Source organism: Pipistrellus kuhlii, unplaced genomic scaffold (assembly GCF_014108245.1).
Source record: "Pipistrellus kuhlii isolate mPipKuh1 unplaced genomic scaffold, mPipKuh1.p scaffold_m20_p_15, whole genome shotgun sequence".
Taxonomy (NCBI): domain Eukaryota; kingdom Metazoa; phylum Chordata; class Mammalia; order Chiroptera; family Vespertilionidae; genus Pipistrellus; species Pipistrellus kuhlii.
Genome location: NW_023425460.1, coordinates 34641565 through 34664403, shown reverse-complemented (window position 1 = coordinate 34664403; position 22839 = coordinate 34641565). Strand labels below are relative to the sequence as shown.

Genomic DNA, 22839 nt, shown 5'->3' with positions numbered 1-22839 from the left:
TCTATTACGAATTCTGAGTATGAGTTTCAAGAAGCCAGGCCCCCAGCCATTCACTCCTCAATTCACTGTGTATCTCAGGACCACACAGAAGACAGATATCACACATCTGACTGAGGCCATGGACTATGGTTGGGGGTTGAAATGAGCATCTCACAGAGAAACTTTAGGCAAGTCCCTCCTTCCTGTGCTTCAGTGTTTCCATCTGAAAATGAAGGGAAAGCACCTTCCAATATAAAAATAAAAACTAAACCAATTGAAAGTATCTGAAGGGCTTACTTCAGATCAATCACTTCTTTTAAGCACTTTGCTATGGGTACCTTATTTGATCCTTACGCAAGCCCAATGTGAGAGATACTATAATCTTCACCCTGTTTTTGTATATTAAAAATAGCTAAAAAGGGTGACAACTTGCCTGATGTCACACAGCTATTAAGAAATAGAGGCAGCCCAACTGTTGTTGCTCAGTGATTGAATATTGACCCATGAATCGGTAAGTCACAGTTCAATCCCCTGTCAGGGGACATACCTGGGTTGTAGGCTCAATCCCAAGTAGGAGGCAGGCAGAAGGCAGCTAATCAATGACGTTTCTCTCTCATCAATGTTTCTGTCTCTCTATCCTTCTCCCTTCCTCTCTCTAAAGACAATAAAAACATTAAAAAAAAAAAAAAAAAAAAAAAAAAAAAAAAAAAAAAAAAAAAAAGACAGAGGCAGCATTTGAACCCAGGCTTCTGGCTCCAGGACCCATGTTCCTGTTTACCAGATGGTCTTGTTTCACATTCCTAGTAAATGTCTGCTCCTAATCAATCCTGAAGAGGACGACATATATGCTGAGAACCCTCCACAAGTATGAGTTTACCAGAAGTCATCCATCATACCGAGGCTTAAGAATCCCAAATCCACAACTTAGTAAGATCCTTGATTATTCTATTTAACTCTATTTCAAGCTTTTCCCCTAAACTAGGTTCTCTACCAGTGTGTGCCAAGTAACTGGGCATAGTTATACTGACCAACAGCACTGCATGGCTGGTCCTGCCATGCACTGGGTCCCTCTCATCTCAGCCCAGAAAGGATGGTTTCCTCTGCTCACCATCAATGAGTTAATAGTAGAGAGCTATTCATGCAATCCTTAAGCTCTTAGACATCATTAGTTTTTTCAAATTTAGTATTGCACATTAATGTACTATAAAAAGACAGCATTTCTATAAATAATTAAACCCAAACTACACTGATCAAAATAAATGAGCAAAATGTTCCTGATGATGCAACCAGGTTTGATTTACTCACTAACGCAAATAATGAGGTGACTCACAAGAGTCCCCCATTAACAACCATTATGAAGATACAGATTGTCCAACATTAATAAGCTTGTTATTTATTGTCTGCAGCCACAGTGGTAGGGGGGTCTGGGGGGTGACTAGGGGGGTCCTAGCACACAGCCTGGGAACAGGAGGGAGGATATATTCCTAAGCCTCTCTGGCTAACTTCATGTATACTCATCTTGGGCCCCAGTCTATTCTACCTATAAAATGGGCATCATATCTCACCTGAGTGAAAAATAATTGCATACCTACTCTTGTCAGGAAAATGGTCTATAAACCCAAGTAGAAAGGAGAAAACTGGGAGAGAGTAGAAGACAGCAACACAAAGAGGAAGACCAGTAGGGAGTCCATGCCATGTTCCTATCTAAGCCTCATATCCCTCATCTCTGTGCAGAGTGATTTGATGAAAACAATTTCTAAGTGCATGTCCAGCCTTGATATTCTGTGAGTCTAATGGATGCCCTGTCGTATCTCCCATAGTGATCCTCTCTCTTCTGAACTCATAGCCTAAAATGGTCACTTGACAATTGACTATATAAAACCCCGTGGCATCTGTCTTGTTGTCATGTATTACTTTATACAAAAGCAGTCTCATATTCAAAGCATATTGAAAGTACCTTGAGGCAAACATTGCCTTGTCTTTGTCTTCTCCCTCCATCACACTTCTACCAGCCCCTGTGCCCAGACCACTGCACATACCGAGGAAATACTTAGCAAAGGGTTGAATATCTTATATGAGTCTAGCTAATCTTCAGGATAAGAAAGAAGCCAAGGCTTCTGGCCAGTCCCTATTTCTATCTTACTAAATGGGATAGAGATGCCTCTAAATCTTGTGTTAAAATTCATACTTGAATGATAAGTATAAACTCAATGCTATTAAGAGACAGTGTTAGTGCCCATCAGCAGATGAGTGCATTAAAAAACTATGGTACATCTACACAATGGAATACTATGCTGCAATAAAAAAGAAAGAACTCTTACAATTCACAACAGCTTGACTGGACATGGAGAGCATTATGCTAAGCAAAATAAGCCAGTCAGAGAAAGATAAATATCACATGATCTCACTCATTTGTGGAATATAATAAACAACATAAGCTGATGAACAAAAATAGATCCAGAGACAGAGAAACCTTGAACAGACCATTAAACTTCAGAGGGAAGGTGGGAGAGGGGGTGGTTAAGAGATCAACCAAAGGATTTGAATGCATGCATATAAGCATAGCCAATGGACACAGACACAAGGGAGGTAAGAGCATGCGCTGGGGGGTGGGAGTGGCCAGGAAGAGGTCAAAGGGGGGTAGGGGGGAAGAAGACATATGTAATACTTTAAACAATAATTAATTAAAAAAAAAAAAAAAGAGATGGTGTTAGGCTGCCCACCCACCTCTCCCCACCCCTGCGGCTAAGGCAGTCTATAAATTCCATACAACTTAGGAAAAGGGGAAATAAATGCCTCTAAGAAAGGTTCCATAGAGGTGCTGTATTTGAATCTCTAACAATGCTATAACAATAGAGAGAAACTCAAGAGCTAAGGCTTGGAGTCCAGAGGAGGCTTGGCACAATGAAGGGTTGGCTAGAGTGAAGGAGTCAAATATAAAAGTTGGAGAAAGAGACCAAGAATATACACAGTGAGGGGCCCTGGATGCCAAGCTAAGAGACTTTGGATTGAAATCTAAAGGCTAAAGGTACTCAAGCTTGAATGTGGACATACTGCTTGAAATACTCCTGGTGATAACAGCTGTCAAGTTAGAAGCAACTGAGAAAGAAATCATTGATATCCCCAAAAATAAGAATTTCCAATTCCTTTGAAGCCTCTGTTAAATGAGATATGGGACTATCCTCCTTTACCCAACATGGTCCAACATGACTGAGTACCTACCCCATGTAAGGCAGAGCTCTCTTATCTCTACTCACTGCCAACCAAGTCAGTCCCCCACCAGTTCAAAGGGGGATAAAGATGGTCAGCCAAATTCCATCCACCCCACAGTGCCAGATCTGATGACTCAAAGTGACCCACCAGGCACTACATTCTATTTTCCACCTCTTCCTCCTCCACAAGGTCTCTTTTCTCTCAAACTTGCTCAAAAAATCATCCTTTGGCATTTTTCCCTATGCAGGAAGTGTCTCAAGCCAACCAAGAGCCAAAGGAAGCCAAGATCAACAGGTGAGTCAAAGCACCAGGCCTCAGGTACACCTAGCCTTGGAGAAAGCCCTGGCCTTCGGACACATCTTTCTATAGCAGCCTGTCTGCCTGTGCCATACCTCTCAGCTCCTTCCGGTCCCTAAATTCCTTCCGTTGCAATGTAGATTTACACAGCCTGCAGGAAAAGCAGTTCTCCCTTCTGCTCCCTAAGCCTTCTTGCCACTGGAGCCACAACCCCACTTCCTTTCAATCCCATTGAAGAAGCCACTTCCCGGCATTCCTTTCTTGTCAACTCCAAAGCACACTCCAACCACTACATTTCTGCACTCATTCAATCCAATTAAGGAGTTTGCAACTTCTGCTCACCTTAGAAATCACTGCAGGATCGGAGAAGCAAATAACACTCTGTAACGCGGACATCAGAGGAAGCACAGAGCAGACAAATAGCCTGTGTCAACCCTCTCCTCTCAACCCCTCCCCCAGGCCAACAGTGACCAGGAGCAATTAGTGCTTTCTGCCTTCCCCAGCTACATCTCCACTGAGATGGCTCCCCTGTAATATTAATTAAAAAACAGATTCTTTTTGGCAGACCCTCGAAGAACAGCTTCTGTGGCAGGTTTCTTTATTAAGCCTCTGAGAAGGCAAAATGCATTAAGAAATGATGACGTGGGGACTGTGAGCACAGACAATGAAGGCTAGACAATCCAGCCAAAAGCTATCTGGAAAAAAAAAATCTGTTTGGGAGCCACAATTAGATGCTCCAGTGCATGGAATGCAGTTAATCGGATCAAACCTGTCACTCTTTTGCACATTAGGAGTAAATATTTTAGAGCACAGTTCAGCTGAATTAGTTAAAGGTATGAAATCCCAACTGGGAGAATCCGTGTGTCCCCACCTGCTAGCATGGCTCAGGGAAGGGTGGTCTGACAGGACCCTGGAATTGCCAGCACCTCTCATTTCTCTTCACCAAGCTGCAGTGTTGGGCACATTGACTGAAAACTCTCTGGCAAGTCGTTCCGACCAGATACACTGCAGGGGCAGCAGCCTGCAAATCCACGCTCTGGGAGGAAGCGAGCTGCTGGAAAGAATGGGGATCCACCTAAAGAGGGGCAGCACTGCCACCTCGATATCAGGAATGGAAATCCCCACCAAGGATTACTCCCCGGAGGAGGGGCATGGAACGTGGGCTGTTGCCTTCACAACTCTCCACGGACTTTTGCCAACTCACTGACCAAGCAGGGGGGTGTCTTCCTTCCTTTGTGGGAGAAGGGCAGAATGATGGTTTTCTGTTCCCCTGGAAACCAGGGGGACTGGGCTCTCTCTGAGTGTGGAATAGTCTCTAACCCATTAATCACTAGGATCCCAGCTGGAGATAACCAAAGAAAATGAATGGCAAATCACTCAGGTTCCAAGTTCAAGTCCACTTATCTCTCCCCCAGAACACCTGGCAGGGCAAAAGCAATCAGTAGAGAACCAGGAGGGGGCAGGAGAGATAACGAGACTCCATTCCTTCCTGATGCATATGGCTCAAGCCTGCTGGGCACCTCCTCCTTGGCCTCCATGTCATTCCTCACCACTCTTGGGACCAAAGTGAATACATGTTCCAAGCCCGGGACAAGGATATACTTGTCTTGCATGTCCACTCTGCATGCCTGACTGCAAACTGATGGTATAGAGTTCAATTTCCAGTTATCTGAGGTGACTGAAAAGTCCCTTAAAAAAAAAAAAAAAAAAAAAAAAAAAAAAAAAAAAACTCATGTCAAGTAACAAGGTCCACCAAAGGCACCTGGAAGGAGAACATGTTAGTTTTACGTGTTTAACACTTTGGAAGCCAGAAGAGACTATGGAATTCTCTTTTCATGTCAAAAGAGTCTTAGGTAGGACCAAGTTGTCTGTGTTGGGGTCATCTCTCTCCACTTTGACGTTTCAGAAGGTCCATCAAACCCATCATTCTTCACCTGGATTTTATCTAAGCACCTTCTTTCACTCCCTTGGGACAGGGAGAGGGGAGAGAGAAACCACGTGGGTAAGGTAGTAGAAACTGAATTCCCAATTACTCTCCCAAGGGGTTATTTTTTTTAAGTCTCTAAAAGACAGTCATGTTAATGTTTGCCCATATTCCCTCAGAGCATCAGGGCCCAATAGTCAGCAAAGCCTTTCTCACTGGCATTGCCTGCAAAGCATGGTCAAAAGAGACAGGTGCAGCCCAGGAGCTCAAGAGATAGTCCTTCTTGCTGAAACCGGTTTGGCTCAGTGAATAGAGCATCAGCCTGCAGACTGAAAGGTCCCAGGTTCAATTCCGGTCAAGGGCATGTACCTTGGTTGCGGGCACATCCCCAGTGGTGGGTGTGCAGGAGGCAACTTATCGATGATTCTCTCTCATCGATGTTTCTAGCTCTCTATCCCTCTACTTTCCTCTCTGTAAAAAAATCAATAAAATATGTTAAAAGAGAGAGAGAGAGAGAGAGAGAGAGAGAGAGAGAGAGAGACAGAGACAGAGAGAGAGAGAGACCGACCTTCTCTGGACCAGAGAAAGAAAGCACCATGGGGTCCCTGCACCAGCTTTGCTACCTTGTCTTTTGCTTGAACGGAAAGACTTGCCACCAGCACAACCAATAACCCCTGGGGACTGTGTGTGGATTGTCCAAACCTCATCACTGTCACTAAAGACTCCAAGGCCAATGTGTTCACTCCCCAGGCTCCACTGGCCCTCTTTTAACTGAAGAGCCATTTCCCTGGGGAACATTGGGCAAGACATGCCCCCTCACTTCTTCTGCTGTGCACAGGCACACAAGATGGGCAGAGAAGGCTATGCCCATTTAACTACTATTTATAGAAAACAAGTACTACTCTTAAGTCCCATCTTCAAGGGCTGTGTCCACACACACACACACACACCCTTAAAATAAAAGCAGAGGTATAAGAAAACTCTTTAGGAAGAGTTTAATGTTTCTGTAATTCATGATAAAGTCACAGGTACATGAGAACATAGCTTCTTCCTCTGAGAACACATTTATTATGGACATTTATTCCTGTCCATCCTAGGAAGGAACACACACACACACACACACACACACACACACACACACGCTCACTCCTCCGGAAGCTTGTAAGTCTTCAATCACCCGTCCCTGCAAAGGCACATGTTGCCCACTCCCCACGTCCACAGCTGCCCACCCCAAAGCTATGGGGGATTGGCTAGGAGCAGATGAAGCAGCCTCGCTGTGCTGGCTGCCAAGGATCTGACTGTCCAAGTCCTTCCCACCCAGCAACCCTTCCCCAGGCTGGCTACCAGCGCTGTGTGTCCTTAAGAACCAGGGAATCTGCACTCAGGATTGCAGACATGCTGCGCTCTGCAGACTCCTAGCTTTCCTATTATTCGCTTCTCTTCCTCCACTTCCCCCACACACACACACATGCCACCCCAGCCAGGCCCAATAAAATAAGATGAAAATTTCGCAGGGAAATCTTTAATGCCAGTCATGAAGAGACATATAAAGGGAGGAAGGCGGCGCTTTCCCATACAGTGAATTCCCCCAAGCTGCCTGTGCGGACATCCATCATCATCCTGCCCGACGCCAGGGTCCCATCCCACCGGGAGAGTCAGAGAAAAGGGTTTGTGTGAAACTGGCTGAAGTGGGGGCCAATGGCAGTGAGGGGCGTGGGGTAAATCATGAAAGGCCGTTCCTCTCCGCCGGGGAGCCCGTTCCCAGCTGCTCCTGGGCTTGGCTGCCCCGCGCTGGGTGCAAGCTAGGTGGGTGCGGAGGGACCCCTCTGGGCCGCGCTGCTGCGGGCTGCAGGCTGCTGGGCAGAGGGGCCGGAGCCGGCGCTGGATGCGGAGCTCGGAGCCACAGGAGTGGACTCGAGGGCGCCACCCCTCGATACCGCCGCTTCCCCGGGACCCTGGCCGCAGACAGGGGTGGAAAGGTGTGCTGGCCCCACAGAGGACCATCTCCACTGGGAGGAGCGACTGTATGTAGTGCGGGACCACGCGGCCCAGGCGAGTTTTTGTTTTTTTTGTTTTCTGCTCAGTGACTTGGGTGTGCTTGTGCCTGTGTGAGGGGAATGGGTGCTGAATTTCACTTCACGCTTTAAACTTTTTTGCTGCCTCTCCTGGAGCATTCCAGGGCAGCTGCCCCGGTTGGGGCGGGGGGGGGGGGGGGGGGGGTGGAGATCAGTGTCACCTGGAGGCCAGGCTGGGGTCGGCTTGGCCCTGCTTCCCGCCGGGGCTAGGAGAAAGTGGCCGGGAGCAGAGAGTGGAGACCCTAGGGCAGGAGTAAGGGGTCTGAGTGGCCTCCATCTCCCGGGTTCCCTCCAGAGTGACTGGAGATGGGAAAGGGAAAGGAAGCCCTGGCTGTCGCTAAAATCTATCAGTCTGTCCAGCGGCCCCAACCCCAAATTAGTCAGCGTCCTCACTACGAATTCAATCGCCCAACAGGAAAACTCCAAGCCTAGGACACCAGAACTACAGATCATGGACTACACAGATCCCTCCTCTGCTCACCTTTAAGCTCCTTCATCCTCCCCTCCCCTCCCGGCTGCCCCAATCCTAGGGTCACCCATAAACAAACACACACACCATCTGCCAACAAACTCCACTAACCTGTTGGGGGCGTGGGGGGAGCTGTTCTCTCCAAAAGTCAAGGTGCTACCCACCTCTACCCTGGAGTAAACTATCTGATCCTCGCTCCTGCCCCCCCCGCCCCCCCCCCCCATGCTCCCTTGCTGCGGGGAGGCATGGGACCCCGGCCCGCGGCTGGTACTCACGCTGCTGTTGTGCCCTGACCAGTGCACCATGGCTTGGTTGTGGGCCGAATCCCCGGTCAGCGCGAAGGAGGTGCTGGGCAGCCTGAGCTCTGGCGAAGCCTTCGCCTCCTCCCGGAGCCCCGTGGCCAGGGGCCGGCTTCCCTGGGAGCCATCGGACAGCGCGGTGGCCCGGGAGTCCCCGCGCTCCAGGGCGCTGGGGGGCTGCGCTCGGCGACTCCTCCTGGTGCCACCGCCGGGTTTGCTAGGAGCCAGGATGCCCTGTCCCCGCCATGCACCTGCCGGCGACAGCCCCCGGGCATCTTCATCTTCCTGCTCATTTCCTCCGCTGCCGCCGGCCGCCTGGGGCATCGGCTGTGGTCCGGGCCGGGGCCCGAGCTCGGCGCCCCTCGGTGATGTCGCCAGCTGCTCCGGCCACCGGCTCGCCACCGCCCGAGGCAGGACAGGCGGCAGAGCCGGGGCCGCGGGGCGCCCGGGACCGCCTGTGGCTCCCCAAGTGATCTCGGCGCCGGCCAGGACCCACGTCGACAGGAGCAGGAGCCCGGTCCGGGCCAGGGGCGCCCCGGGCCAACCTGCGGGGCGCTCCGTGCGCGCCAACTCCATCCCCGCTGCGGCAGCAGCCGGGGCTCGGGCCGCGGAGTGAGTGGCGCCTGCCGAGGTGCGGGTCCGGGTCCGGGCGCGGGGTGCGTCTGCCGGCGAACCAGCCGGCGAGGGTGTGTGTGTGCCGGGGAGTGGGGAGGGGGAAGCCCGGAGGGAGGCGGCTCGGGCTGGCGCGCCTCCGGGGTCCTCTCCACGCTTCTCTCCTCGCTCTTCTCTGATCGCTGGCTCTCTTGTCCGGAGGGTGATTCCAAACCCGGGAAATGAACAAATGCCCTTTCGGTGCTTTTTTTTTTCTTTTCTTTTCTCTCCCTTAAGATAAGATCCCCAACATCTTCCCCACCGAGCTCCGCCAGAAATGTTGTAAAAAGGAGTGTTCAACGATCACGAGAAAAAAATCCTCTTTTGAAAAATAGGAAAATCAAGCCAGATCCAGAGGGGGCTGGTGACAGGGACCCCAATCCAGTCTCTCCGAAATGCAGCCTCCAACCTGCTCCCGGCAAAGAGTTGGAAGAAGATGCTTCTTGCCGCTTTTAGGGGGTTACTCTTCCGGCCCGTTGGGGTGGGTTGGGCGGGGGGAGGGGGGGAGAGGATGGCACGCCCGGGGGACAGAACCGGTCTCCGGGGGGGAGGAGGAAAGTGTTTGCAGCGCCAACTGTTCCGATCGGGAGCCAAAGGGGAGCCCAGCCAGCGCTGGCGCGTGGGGAGACGGCACTAGGAAGCTGAGGAGGGATGGACCGGGGACTCCACTCCGGCTCCCCGGCCCCCGCCGCTCGCAGCCCGCACCTCCCGCCCGGGCGGGGGGCGGAGAGCGCGCCTATGCGCCTGCGTGCGCGGCGGCGGTGGGGCGAGGGGTGCGCGGGAGGGAGGCAGGCGGGCGGGCGCCCCGGGGTGGGGGCACTTAGCTGAGCTGCTGTCTGGGTATGTCCTCGGCTCCGTGCGTGTGCATTTGCACGCGTGTGTGTGCGTGTGAGTGTGCGCGATGGGGTGCGGGGCCGGGGGAGTGTGCTGGGGCTGTGGGCAGGCTGGGATCACGGATCACGCACGGGCTGCGTTTGCGTTTTTAGGAGCCCGTGAGCCGTCAGAAAGGCGAGACTGAGAGCGAGCAAGGCTGGCCGGTCAGGAGAGCCCTCCTCCACTTGGTCCCCCGCCACCGCGAATGTAAACCAGTTGTTCCTTAAGCCTATAGAGGCGAGGGGAGAGAACTGGGAGGCTCCAGCGATGGCATCAGGGGCTGGAAAGAAACCCTCGTCCAGACCCTTTGAAGCTCAGAGAGGATCCAGGCTTTCCACCACTGCCCCCACCCACCAACCCCACCCTCAGATTCGTTTCTGAGCGAGCTCCGTGTTCCCAGTGTCCGCTGCCAGTAACGGGGTTCAGCCCTCCTGTGCCCCCTGCAGAAGCGCGGCGGACCCTTTAAGCTCTGTAGGGAAGAAGACCCCGGAACTTGCAGTTCAGCTGATGTCTCCAAGAAGCTCCCCAATTTTTAGGGGTTAAAAGGGCCGGGATGCACGGAGCTGGAGGGGGGGGGGGGGGTTATTCTGAGAAAGGAGCAGGAATTAGGGAGGGGGGCTTGGAGAACTTCATGGCCTGCAGGCTCTTCCCCTCCCTCTTGGGGATTCCACGTAGCGTTCCTTTTTGGGTGGCGGTTGAAAGTGAGCTAGAGGGAGCGGATCGCGGGGAGGAGAAAGATGGAGTGAAGGTAAAAGAAGGGGAGGGAAGTTGATGAAGTGGAGGCCGGAGGGCCAGATAACGGCTACAAAGGGGCAGGGGAGAGAGAAGGAGAGCCCCTAACGTGTGCCAGGGGAGGCCGGGAGGAACCCAGGAGGGAGCAGCCCACGGTGCGGGGAGTCCCCACTCTATGGAATTCGCTTTCCACCTGGAGCTAAAATGGAAAATGGGAGCTGAGGAGGCGGGGCGAGAAAACCGAGCTGGTGGCAAAGTCCAGCCCAGAATGAGGCGGGGTCCTGGCGTCGGTGGGTTTCCAAAAGACCTGGGGCGATGGGACGACCAAGAAAAGTTCTGCTCCGCAGGCTGCGGTGGGCGCAGGATCCGACTCCGGAGGGAAGCGGCCATCCGCGGATCCCCAGCGCCCCTGCCGGGCAGGCTGTGCACTGCAGCCAGCAGGGGCTTGAGGGCTGCAGAGCTGTGCGAGGCTTCTCTGGGCAGAGGCGGTGGGTTGCCAGTATAAGGAGTCTGGGCTGCCCAGCAGACCTCCAGTACCTGAGGTTCATACACCCAGGAGGGTGCATCATTCCAAACCCCAGGCCCTCAGAGAAGGACCAAACCCCAAAGCTCTCTGAAGTCCCCCCAAGGAGGCAGTGGTTCCCAAGAGCGAGGCTGAGGTCTCTTCCCCTCACTCTCTCCCATCAAAAGGAGCCCCAACCCGGACAGAGCCTAAGGTCAGTTCCTGGGCTTGCTGAGATGTGGCTATTAAGTATTGGCATGGAAAAAATGGATAAAAGACTCTTGGGGGTACATTTTCACATGTCCCCTGCACCAACTTATCCTCTAGGCTGTGCTCCATCAATTATCATCTCCTCTCTCCCTCCTTCACCCATTGCCTAACACTGCCTTCTCTCAGCCCTGTGCTGGGCCCTCCCTCCCCAGCCTCCAGTATCAAACCTCTTCTCCCCTCTGAGAGTTCTCCCCTATACCCGCAGTCTCCCCTTCCTCATCAGCCTCTCTCTCCTGGGCTTTCTACAATCTGACATTTGCCTTCGGGTGACTCATCAAAACTCTACCCCCAACAAATACACCCAAAGGCTTCCAGAGACAGCCCCCACCAGCCTCCGCTTCCTGCACTTGTAAGCATGTCCCATCTAGAAAGATCTCCCTTGGTCTACATGGTACCATGACTATTGGCTATTGTTTCAGGCAACACAGCTGCATACTATTGGCAGGAATGACCTCTTCAAATGTAAAGAAGGTTATGTCATGAATTGCCCTCCTCCAAATTCTTCATGACCAACAACGTCCAAATTTCTTAGAATGGTCACCGAGCCTCCATGCACTGCCTCCCCTCACCATGGACTTCCTTACCGTATTCCTTAACCGTGCAATCGACCTGCTGCCACAATTTCCAACACGGTGTGTTTTAAATGCCAGCTCTTCCATGTAACCTGTCCCCACTATCCCACAGTACCTGACAACCATATGCATTATCACCACCACCACCATCATCATCAGTTTCTTTGCCATCCTTCCTGCTATAAGATGGGAGCTCTACAGTTACTATTAATATTTGGGATTTAAAAGGGAGGGAAAGGGAAGAAGTGGGCTTCCCTTTGCCTAGTTGGCATAATAATGTCTTCTTCATCGGGGAAAGGCAGGTTGATAGCTAGCCTTAGCCCTCACTAGTCCCAACCGGAAGAGCAAAGAAGGCCTCGCTGAGAATGTATTTTCCCTCCAACTGGAGAAAGCAAGAGGTAGGCTATAAGTTACCCATGAGATTACACCAATAGGACACCATACATGGGTGGCTTTTTTTTTTTTAAACCATTACAAGGAAATGACCTTGGAAAACTGTTCTTCTAACATTAAATACACGCACACCCTCACTCTTCCAACCCCTTAATAACCTAGAAGATATCTTGCCATCAACACCCAGAGCTGGCACATATAAACATTTCCATCATGCCTGTTTCTCATATTTTAGAACATGTTCAGCACTCCTTATGATGGGAACCTAAAGACAAATTCCACATAAAACCTAGATCCACGAAAAACTGGGCTTACCCTTTCTTAAAGGCTTTCTGAAAGTACCTTAATTTTTCATTTTGTCTTCCTGTTCTCTTGAACGCCATGCTGAGCACTAGGTTCACTTGCTCTAACGGTCTCCAGAACAAGATCTTTATCCTCTGCTCCCCTTTTACTAAATGTTATGTTGTATTGTTCCATACTCTTTCGTCTTGCTATATCTGTGCCTTGTTGATAAACCACTTCACATGCTTTTCAGAACTGAATAGGAAATTAATTAATTGATTAACATCAAAACAACAGTGCACATTGCGACTCTGAATTTCTACACAGGCAACTGATGAGAAAATAAGACCTGAAATGCAGATAAAAGCTGTCACAAGACCACTGAAATGAGGTCTTTCTACCACTGTGTGCCATGAAGGCAAGCAGTGTCTATTTGCTCAAAATTATTTATATCCTCAGCACCTGGCCCAACCCCTGGCACAGCACTGACTGCCGATCAATGTGCAACAAAAGATGAAACAAAAAAATATAAGTAATCTCCTGAGGCAACTGGTCTTTTTAGCATATGTTCACTTTAATTGATGCTATTGCCACAGGTAACCATCTGCCACGTTGTCATGGGTACAAGGAGTAACATTAAGAATGTTGCTCATGCCTGCCTGGCATGGCTCAGTGGCTGAGCATCAACCTATGAACCAGGAGGTCAAGGTTTGATTCCCTGTTAGGGCACATGCCCAGGTTGCAGGCTTGATCCCCATTGTGGGGCTTGCAGGAGGCATTCTCTCTCATTACTGATATTTTGATCTCTTTCCCTCTCCCTTCTCTCTGAAATTAATAAAAATAAAGAAATAAAAATAAAGAAATAATCTTGCTCACAAAGGTACTGAAGACTTTAAGAGGAAAAATAGAAGAGAAAGAGAAAGAAAAAAGATGAGCAAAAAAAAAATAATAATAATAACCCTAAAAACTGTCAATTAATAAGGGCTTTGTTTACGCTAGGCCAGTGGTCAGCAAACTCATTAGTCAACAGAGCCAAATATCAATAGTACAATGATTGAAATTTCTTTTGAGAGCAAAATACTGACTTCTGTGCATGGGCCACAAAGTTTTAATCACACTGTATGTGCACGCCCATACGTGGTATTTTGTGGAAGACCCACACTCAATGGGCCAAAGAGCTGCATGTGGATCCTGAGTTGCAGTTTGCCGACTACTGCACTAGGTTCTATGTCTTCTATGCTGGTCCAATCAATAGATTGAGAAACCGAAACATATACAGGTTAAGCAGTGATGACAGGTGTGATCATGTTGGTGATAATGAGAAGCATTAACATGTACTGAGTACTAACTCTGGACCAGCTATGTGGTAAGCTCCCATCAGCATTCTAGAAGAATGATTACGATCAATCACCAGCTGTGTGACCTTGGACAAATTACTTAACCTCTCTTTGTTTCCATTCCTCATCTGGAAGCAGAAATAATGAAAATACTTACCAAAAAGGATCACAGTGAAGATTAAATGAATAGATATAAGGCAGTTGAACAAAGTATACCACAGATAAAAAGCTAGATAAATTTGGTTATAAACGTTGTTACCCTTAGAGATCAACCGAAAGACTTGTATGTTTGCATATAAACAAAACCAATGGACGAAAAACTCGGGGGGAGGGGCATCTATGGGTGTGGGGGGCGGGCAATGGAAAGACATGTACACATATAATACCTTAAAAAAATAAAATAAAATTGGGATTGAATTAAAAAAATAATTTGAAAAAAAAGTTGTTACCCTTAATATTTGGTGGAGACCAGCACCTTGCTCCATTTTACAGATGAAGAAACTGATTCAAGGAGGTTGAATTGTACCACTGTGACAGAACTAGGGCCTTGAATTCAGATTTGATACTAGACCTAAGCTTTTACACAGTAGTTTATTCCATCTTCCTGTCCTAGATCACACAACAAGCCCTAGAAAACTTTACATTCACATCTACCTGGCTCAGAAGCCAGTGGCTTTTGTTTTACTCTTATCCCTAATATCTCTAAAAGCAATGCTACATTCTTAGAGGAAAGGTGGTCTCTGCAAAACAGCATGAGAAGTAGAAGCATCCAACTGAGACCCTTGATGGAAGACCATGGGCCAGAAGGACAAGCAGAGGAGCCTGAGAAGGGGCAGTTTGAGAGGCAGAAGGGAATCCATAGAGCACCATGACTGTGAACAATTGTACACACACATATCATATCATATCATATATCATATCATATTATACTGTATCATATCATATCATATCTTCCAAGAATCTCTATTTACAAATCAAAAGACTCCTTGCTCAAAGAAGTTAAACCCACCCTTCAATGCTAATAATAGGGAGGGTTCCCCATTTCCTAAGAGCAATTTGCATACAAAAGAAGCAAGAAAGAGGAAAAAGGTCAGACTGGAAAGCCCTTAAGAACAGCCCCAGGCCATGTTAGCCACTCCCAGAGGTGGGGAGTTTTGTGGTTGTGAGTGTGGCCCTGTCTTTCCACACTCAGGGGCTGTGACCCTTCCTCCCATCCACAGTCAGAATCTGGAGAGCTGGCAGTTCTTGGGCAACTGTTCAAGTGTGGCAGAGAGCAAAGCAGGCAACTAAATAGAGCCTCAAAACAAACATGTAGAAAGGAGGGAGGGAGAGGAATCACAGAGGTCACTGGGAGCCGGATGAGGCTTCTTTTGCAGAAAACCAGGCAAGGGTTCCTGGGTGCTCCCAGGAGCTGCTTCCCTGCCCCTGCTCCTGTCCCTGCTCCCACAGGTCCAGGCTCCCTCCTCTGATGGTGAGGTCTTTGCCCATGTTGCTCCTCCCTTCCTATTTGCCTAATTCACTCTCAATCTTCCTTCACAGCTTGGGTCTAGCATCATCTTCTTCAGAGAACCTCACCTGACTTCAGCACACCCCTCCCCTATTGTTAGGGTGACCACGTGTCCTAGTTTAGTTCTACTTTCCAGCCTAATTACTAATAACATCCCTTTTCACTCAAATTTGTTTCAGTTTGAGCAGTAAATTATGGGCTCATGCATCCTATTATATGTTCTAGAATTATCCATCTATTCTTTTTTTAAAAATATATTTTAAATATTTTTATTGATTTTAGAGAGGAAGGGAAAGGGAGAGAGAGCTAGAAACATCAATGATGAGAGAATCAGCCGAAACCGGTTTGGCTCAGTGGTAGAGAGTCGGTCTGCGGACTGAAAGGTCCCGGGTTCGATTCCAGTCAAGGGCATGTACCTTGGTTGCAGGCACATCCCCAGTAGGGGGTGTGCAAGAGGCAGCTGGTCAATGTTTCTCTCTCATCGATGTTTGTAGCTCTCTATTTCTCTCTCTTCCTCTCTGTAAAAAATAAATAAAAAATATTAAAAAAATAAAAAAAAGAACTTGCAAAGGGGGCCAGAAACACCCCATATTTGGGAGACAAAAAAAAAAAAAATGATGAGAGAATCATTCATCTGCTGCCTCCTGCACTCCCCACACTGGGGATCAAGCCCACAACCCAGGCATGTGCCCTAAAGGGGAATCAAACCTTGACCTCCTGGTTTATAGGTCAACCCTCAACCACTGAGTCATGCCAGCAGTGCTCCACCTCTTCTTTAAAGCATTACTATGTTTAATTTTCATAAGTTTGAATAGAGATTTAAATAATGCCTCTCTCCTCCAAAATACTATAAACCTCATAAGAAAAGGGATCATACCTATTTTTAATTAAATTTTTAATTTTGGAATAATTGGAGATTCACATGTAGTTGTAAGAAATAACAACTTTAGCTGAAACCGGTTTGGTTCAGTGGAGAGAGCGTTGGTCTGCAGACTGAAAGGTCCCAGGTTCGATTCCGGTCAAGGGCATGTACATTGGTTGCGGGCACATCCCCAGTACCGTATTTTTCGGACCATAAGACGCTCCGGACCATACGCACCAGTTTTTAGAGAAGGGAAATGAAGAAAAAAAGATTCTGAAACAAATAGTGTCCTAAAATATTTTATGTGCATTAAAACCCAACATCACAGTCATAAACACATGTAATCAACCCTGTAAAGTAAACAGCAGCATTTAGAACCATTTTAGAGCCCGGCAAGCACACAGAAACCACACAGAGCCGGGCAAGTAAAAAAACTTTTTTTTAAAAGTATATGTGTAGGCTATATTTGGACCATAAGACGCAGGGACTTTTTCCCCCCACTTCTGGGGGGAAAAAAGTGCATCTTATGGTCCGAAAAATACGGTAGGTGGTGTGCAAGAGGCAGCTTGTGGATGTTTCTCTCTCATCGTTGTTTCTAGCTCTCTATCCTTCCTCTTCCTTCCTCTCTGTGAAAAATCAATAAAATATGTTAAAATAAATAAATAAATAAATAACAACTTTACCCAGTTCCCCACCCCCAATGATAACATCTTACAGAATTACAATACTTCATCACCATGATGTTGACATAGAAACAATCAAGCTACAGAATCTTTCCTTTGCAGTGAGGATTCCCATGTTGCCATTTTATAGCCACGCCCACTTCACCCTATCTCTGACCTCTCCTTAACCCCAGGCAACCACTAATCTGTTATCCATCCTATCACTGCGTCATTTCAAGAATGTTATAGAAATGGAATCATGGAGAACACAACCTATGGGGAATGTCTTTTCTCAAACAGCATTATTCTCTGGAGCTCATTCAGGTTGTTCTGTGTATCAAAAATTTATTCTTTCTTATTGCTGAGTTGTAGTCCCTGGAATTGACGTGTTAGAGTTTATTTAACCTGTTGAAGGACATCTGAGTTGTTTCCACTTTGGGGCTATAATGAATAAAGCTGCCATAAACATTCATGTACAGGATTTTCTGTGGATATAAATTTTCATTTCTCTGGGATAAATGCCCAGGAGTACAATGGCTCGATCCAATGGTAGTTGCATATATAGTTTTTTAAACAAACTGCCCAATTTTTCCAGAATGGCTGTATAGTTTTACATTCCCACAAGCAAGAATTTTCTCCAGCATTTAGTGCTATCAATATTTTTTTATTTTAACTATGATAGCAGGGATGTAATGAAATCTCAATGTAGTTTTGATTTGCATTTCCCTCTTGGCTAACGTTGTTACACATCTTTTATGTCCTACTTGCCATCCATTTATCCTCTTAGGTGAAATTTCTCTACATATCTTTGAACCATTTTCGAATTATATTTGTTTGACTTTCTGTTAAGTTTTGGAGAGTCCTTTATATGCTTTAGAATAGTAAGTCTTTGCAGGATGTGTGGTTTAAAAATATTTTCTTCCAGTCTATCACTTGTCTTTCCATCCTCTTAACCAGATCTTTCACAGAGCAGAACTTTTATTCTGATGAAGTCCAATTTATAAATTTGTTGTTTATGGATCATGCTTTTGATGGCATTCATACATTTTGCTTAGCCCTGGGCCATGAAGATGTTCTCCTATGATTGTTTAAGTTTTGTAATTTAAAATTTACATTTAAGTGCATGACCCATTTTGACTTAATTTTTGTATAAGTTGTGAGACAAGTTGAAGTCCACTTTCATGGCTATAGATGTCCAATTGCTCTAGCACCATTGGTTGAAAAGCTATTTTTTTAAAAACATATATTTTATTTATTTTTTACAGAGAGGAAGATAGAGGGGTAGAGAGAAACATCGATGAGAGGTATTAAAAAAAGAAAAAAGCATATTTGTCACAGAAATTTAGTTAACATCTTAAAACTGAATGTTTGTATGTTGCTTAGATTAATGTAATCACTGTAAACATCTATATGATCTGGGATTTTGTTTTTATTTTGAAATGGGAGCGTTTTTGTTTACAAAAACTGTTTCTGTAAAAAACAAAAACAAAAAAAAAGACTTTGTTATAAAAAAAAAAAAAAAAAAAAAAACATCAATGAGAGAGAGAAATTGATCAGCTGCACACTACACTCCCCACTGGGGATGTGCCTGCAACCAAGGTACATGCCCTTGACTGGAATCGAACCTGGGACCTTTCAGCCCACAGCCAATACTCTATCCACTGAGCCAAACCGGTTTCAGCAGAAAAGCTATCTTTCCTCCACTGAATTGTTTTTGTAACTTCATCGAAAATAAGTTGGGCATATTTGTGTGGGTCTGTGTCTGGATTCTCTATTCTGTTTCATTGATCAATATGCCTGTCCTCCTGTAGATATCACATAGACTTCCTTATTCTAAATCTTGAAATTGGGTAGACTGGTTTCCTCCTCTTTTTCAAATTGTTTTAGCTATTTTAATACTTTGATATAAATGTGTGCCTTTTGCTATAACTTTTAAAATAATTTTGTCTATATTTTTTTAAAAACTTGCTGGGGTTGTAATAAGAATTCTATTGAATCTGTACATCCATTTGAAGAGAACTGACTTCTTTACTATGTTGAGTCTTCCAATCCATAAACACAGTATGTCTTTTCAATTGTTTCTATGTCCTTTGATTCTTTTATCAGAATTTTGTAAAAAAAAAAAAAAAAAAAAAAAAAAAAAAAAAAACTTTGTTATAAAAAAAAAAAAAACATCTAATCCCCATCCCCGTTTTGTGAGACTTATACCTAAGTATTTCTTTGGGAGGTGATTATAAATGGTATCATATTTTTAAACTTTGGTACCCATGAGTTCACTGCTAGCATGTAGAAATACGATTATTTTTGTATCTTTATCTTGTATCTTGTGACCTTGCTGAAGAAGATCCTTATTCTAGGATTCTTTTCATAGATGCCTTGGGATTTTTTATGTAAATAATCATGTCATACCCAAATAGGGACAGTTTCATTTCTTTCCAATCTGAATGCCTTTTATTTTCTCTTCTTGCCTTTTGCTCTGGCTAACAGTTCATCACTGTGTTGAATAAAAGTGGTAAGATTGGATATCCTTGCCTTATTACTGATCTTAAAGAAAAAGCATTTAGTTTTTCACCGTTAAGTATAATGTTACTTATAGGATGTTTTATAGGTGCCCTTTATCAAATAGAGAAAGTTCCTATCTATTCCTATTATTTTTATTTTTATCATAAATGTTAAATTTATCAAGTGTTTTTTCTGCATCAATTGATTTTTTCCTTTTTAGCCTATCAATATGATTTTCTTATATTAAACTAGTCTTGCATCCCTGCAATAAGCTCCACTTGCTCATGGCATATAATTCATTTAGTACATCACTGAATTTCATTTGCTAATATTTTGTTTAAAATGTTTTATCCATATTAATGAATGATATTTATCTGGGTGTTTTTCCTTTTTTTTGTACAGCCTGTCTGGTTTTTGGTGTCAGGATAAATTAACCTTATAAAATGAATTGAAAAGTATTCCCACTTCTATTTTCTGAGAAAAAAATGTTATGTAAAATTGGCCTTAATTCTTCTTTAAAATTTATAGAATTCTTCAGTGAAGCTATCTGAGCCAAGATATTTCTCTGGGGGAGTATTTTTTAAATTATGAATTCAATTTACTTAATACTTATTAAGAACTATTCAACTTATCCATTTTATATTGGGCAAGTTGCTGTAGTTGGTGTTTTTCAAAACATCAACCCATTTTGTCTAAGTTGTCAAAATTATGCATGTAGAATTGTTAGTAGTGATCCTTTATTGTCTTTATATGTCTGCAGAATTGGTAGTGATTTCCCAATTCCTGATATTGCTAACGTCTTCTATTTTATTTTGCTGGTTTTTTGGAAGTTTGTCAATTTTATTGTTCTTTTCAAAGAAACAGCTCTGATTCAGTGATGTTTCTCTATTTCTGTTTTCAGCTTCATTGATTTATAGTTCTGTTTCCTTTATTTTATCCTTTTTTTTTTTTTTTTAGATTCTTAAGTTGGAAGTTTAAACTATTGTCTTGAAGTTTTTCCTCTTCTCTAATATTTGCATTTAGTGCTAAAAATTGTCCTCTCAGCATTACCTTAACTGTATACCATAAATTTTGATATGTTGTGTTTTATTTTCATTCAGTTCAATTTTTCTTTTTCTTGAGACTTTCTCTTTGACCCATAGATTACTTAGGAGTTTGCTCTTTTGTTTTCAAATATTTGGAGATTTTTCTATTACCTGTTATTGACTTCCAATGTGATTCAATTGTGGTAAGAGAAATTCTCTATGATTTCACTTTATTTTTTAATATGTTGAGATTTGTTTTATAGCCCGGGATATGATCTCTTACCTATGTTCTGTGGGTTCTTAAAAACAATTATATTCAGCTGTGGAGTGTTTTATAAATATACTGTTGGTTGATGGTGGTGTTGAATTATTCTATGTCCTTGGTGATATTCTATCTAGCTGTCCCATTTATTGTACAGAAAGTGGTGCTGAAGTCTCTGACTATAAATGTGGATTTGTCTATTTCTTCTTTTAGATCTATCAGGATTTGCTTCACATATTTCACACTCTATTGTTTGATGCTTGCACTTTAAGACTGTCATGTCTTCTTGATAGACTGACCTCATTGTCATTGTATGATATGTCTGTCTCTGGTAATTTTCTATGCTCTGAAGTCTAGTTTTCTTGCTATTAATATAGCTAGTCCTGCTTTCTTTTGATTAATGTTTTCATGGTATATTCTTTTGTTCCTTTTATAGCTATATGTGAAGCAAATAGTTGGGTCATGTTTATTAATCTACTCTGCCAACCTTTGTCTTTTATTTTATACTGTATATTGAGACCGTTTATAGTTAATATAATAGTGCTATATTAGAGGTTAAGTCTGTCATTTTATTTTTGTTTTCTTTTTATTCTCATGTATTTCATTTCTCTGTTTGATTTTACTTATTTTCCTGTGGGTTACTTGAACATCTTAAAAATTCCATTATTATTTATCTATAACACTTTTAGCGTGTCTCTGTATAGTTTTTAATGGTTCTTTTAGGTATTGATATAATTCATCATATCTCACTTGTTTTTTATTTTACCAGTTAGAGTAAAATATAGAAATCTTATTTGCCTTTATGTCCTTTTACCCTTTCCTACTTACAATTATCTTCCATATTTCCTATAGGTACATTTAGAAGTATATCTGACAGTGTTATAATTTGTGCTTCAACAATCAGTGAAAAATTAGAAAACTCAATAGAAGAAAAGTCCATTTTAGTTTACCATGGTTTCCCATGATCTTCCTTCCTGATATTCCAAAGTTTCTTCTTTTATCATTTCCTTTCATTCTAGAGTACTTACTATAGTCTTAGGATTGGTCTGCTGATAACAAATCCTGTTAGTTTTTCTCCATCTGAGAATGTCTTTATTTTCCCTTCATTCGTAAAGGATATTTTCACTGGCAATGGGATTCTCAGTTAACCTTTCCTTACTTTCAGCACTTGGAAATTATGATGTCATTTCTATTTGACTTCCATAGTTTCTGATGAGAAGTCCATTGTCACTTGAATTGTTTTGTCCCTCTAGGTCAGTGTTTCCCAAACTTTTGACATATGTGTACCCCTTCTATAATTTTTGTAATTCTGAGTACCCCTCGTCAAAAAAAAAAAAAAAATGGATGTATTAGGTGCAGCTAAGCACAGTACCGTGCATATCCCCACCAAACTCCGGTGCAAGGCATACCCCCACCAAACTCTTCCCGTACCCCTGGGGGTACGCATACCACACTTAGGGAAACACTGCTCTAGGTAGTCATTTCCTCCTTGATACTTTCAAGATTTTTCTTTGTTTTCGGTCTTCAGAAGTTTGATTCTGATGTGTCTTGCTGCAGATTTTTTTTGAGATTCTGTTTGTGGTTTGCTCAGATTTGTGAATATGTAGGTATGTGGTTTGCCAAATTTGAGAAGTTTTTAACCATTATCTGATGTCATAAGTAAGGACGGGGGAGCCTCATTACCACCTAGAACAGACAAAAATCTTGGTTTCTTACCACAGCCTTTTCTTACACTACTCTTCCACCCTTCTGAGGCTGCCATTCAAGCAGGCTAGCAGGAGGAGGTCTGAGTTCTGCTTAATTGACCCAGTATAATTATTCCCATTGAATCACTCTATATCAGAGGATGGTTATTTACTAAGCAGACTGGCCCAGTGGTTCCCTGCAGCACCTGCTTTAGTCTGGAGGAAGTTAATTGCATGGAAAGATTTTATCTATTCCCACCAATGCCTGAAACACACACACACACACACACACACACACACACACACACACACACAATCACGTACGCACACAGAGTCTTGTGCCAAAGGTTTTTGACAGAAGATGAACTTGCCCTTTAGCTGAGATGCTGCTTCTGAATGACAGTTTAAATCATTTTGAGACTCTTTCTAGCACAGTTATTCCAAACACCCAGAACAGGGCCCCTGA

General features: G+C 44.7%; 1 protein-coding gene across 2 annotated transcripts in view; it reads right to left on the bottom strand.

Moving 5' to 3' along the window:
• SORCS3 (sortilin related VPS10 domain containing receptor 3) overlaps positions 1-9532 on the bottom strand; it is a 481307-nt gene extending 471775 nt beyond the window's left edge. The window contains exon 1 of one of the 2 annotated variants that reach the window (XM_036438956.2): positions 8233-9532. In XM_036438956.2, coding sequence (XP_036294849.1) covers positions 8233-8832 — 600 coding nt within the window. In that variant the 5' untranslated portion in view covers positions 8833-9532. The remainder of the gene's footprint in view (positions 1-8232) is intronic. The other variant, XM_036438955.2, reaches the window with a different exon arrangement.
• Positions 9533-22839: the final 13307 nt, after the last annotated feature.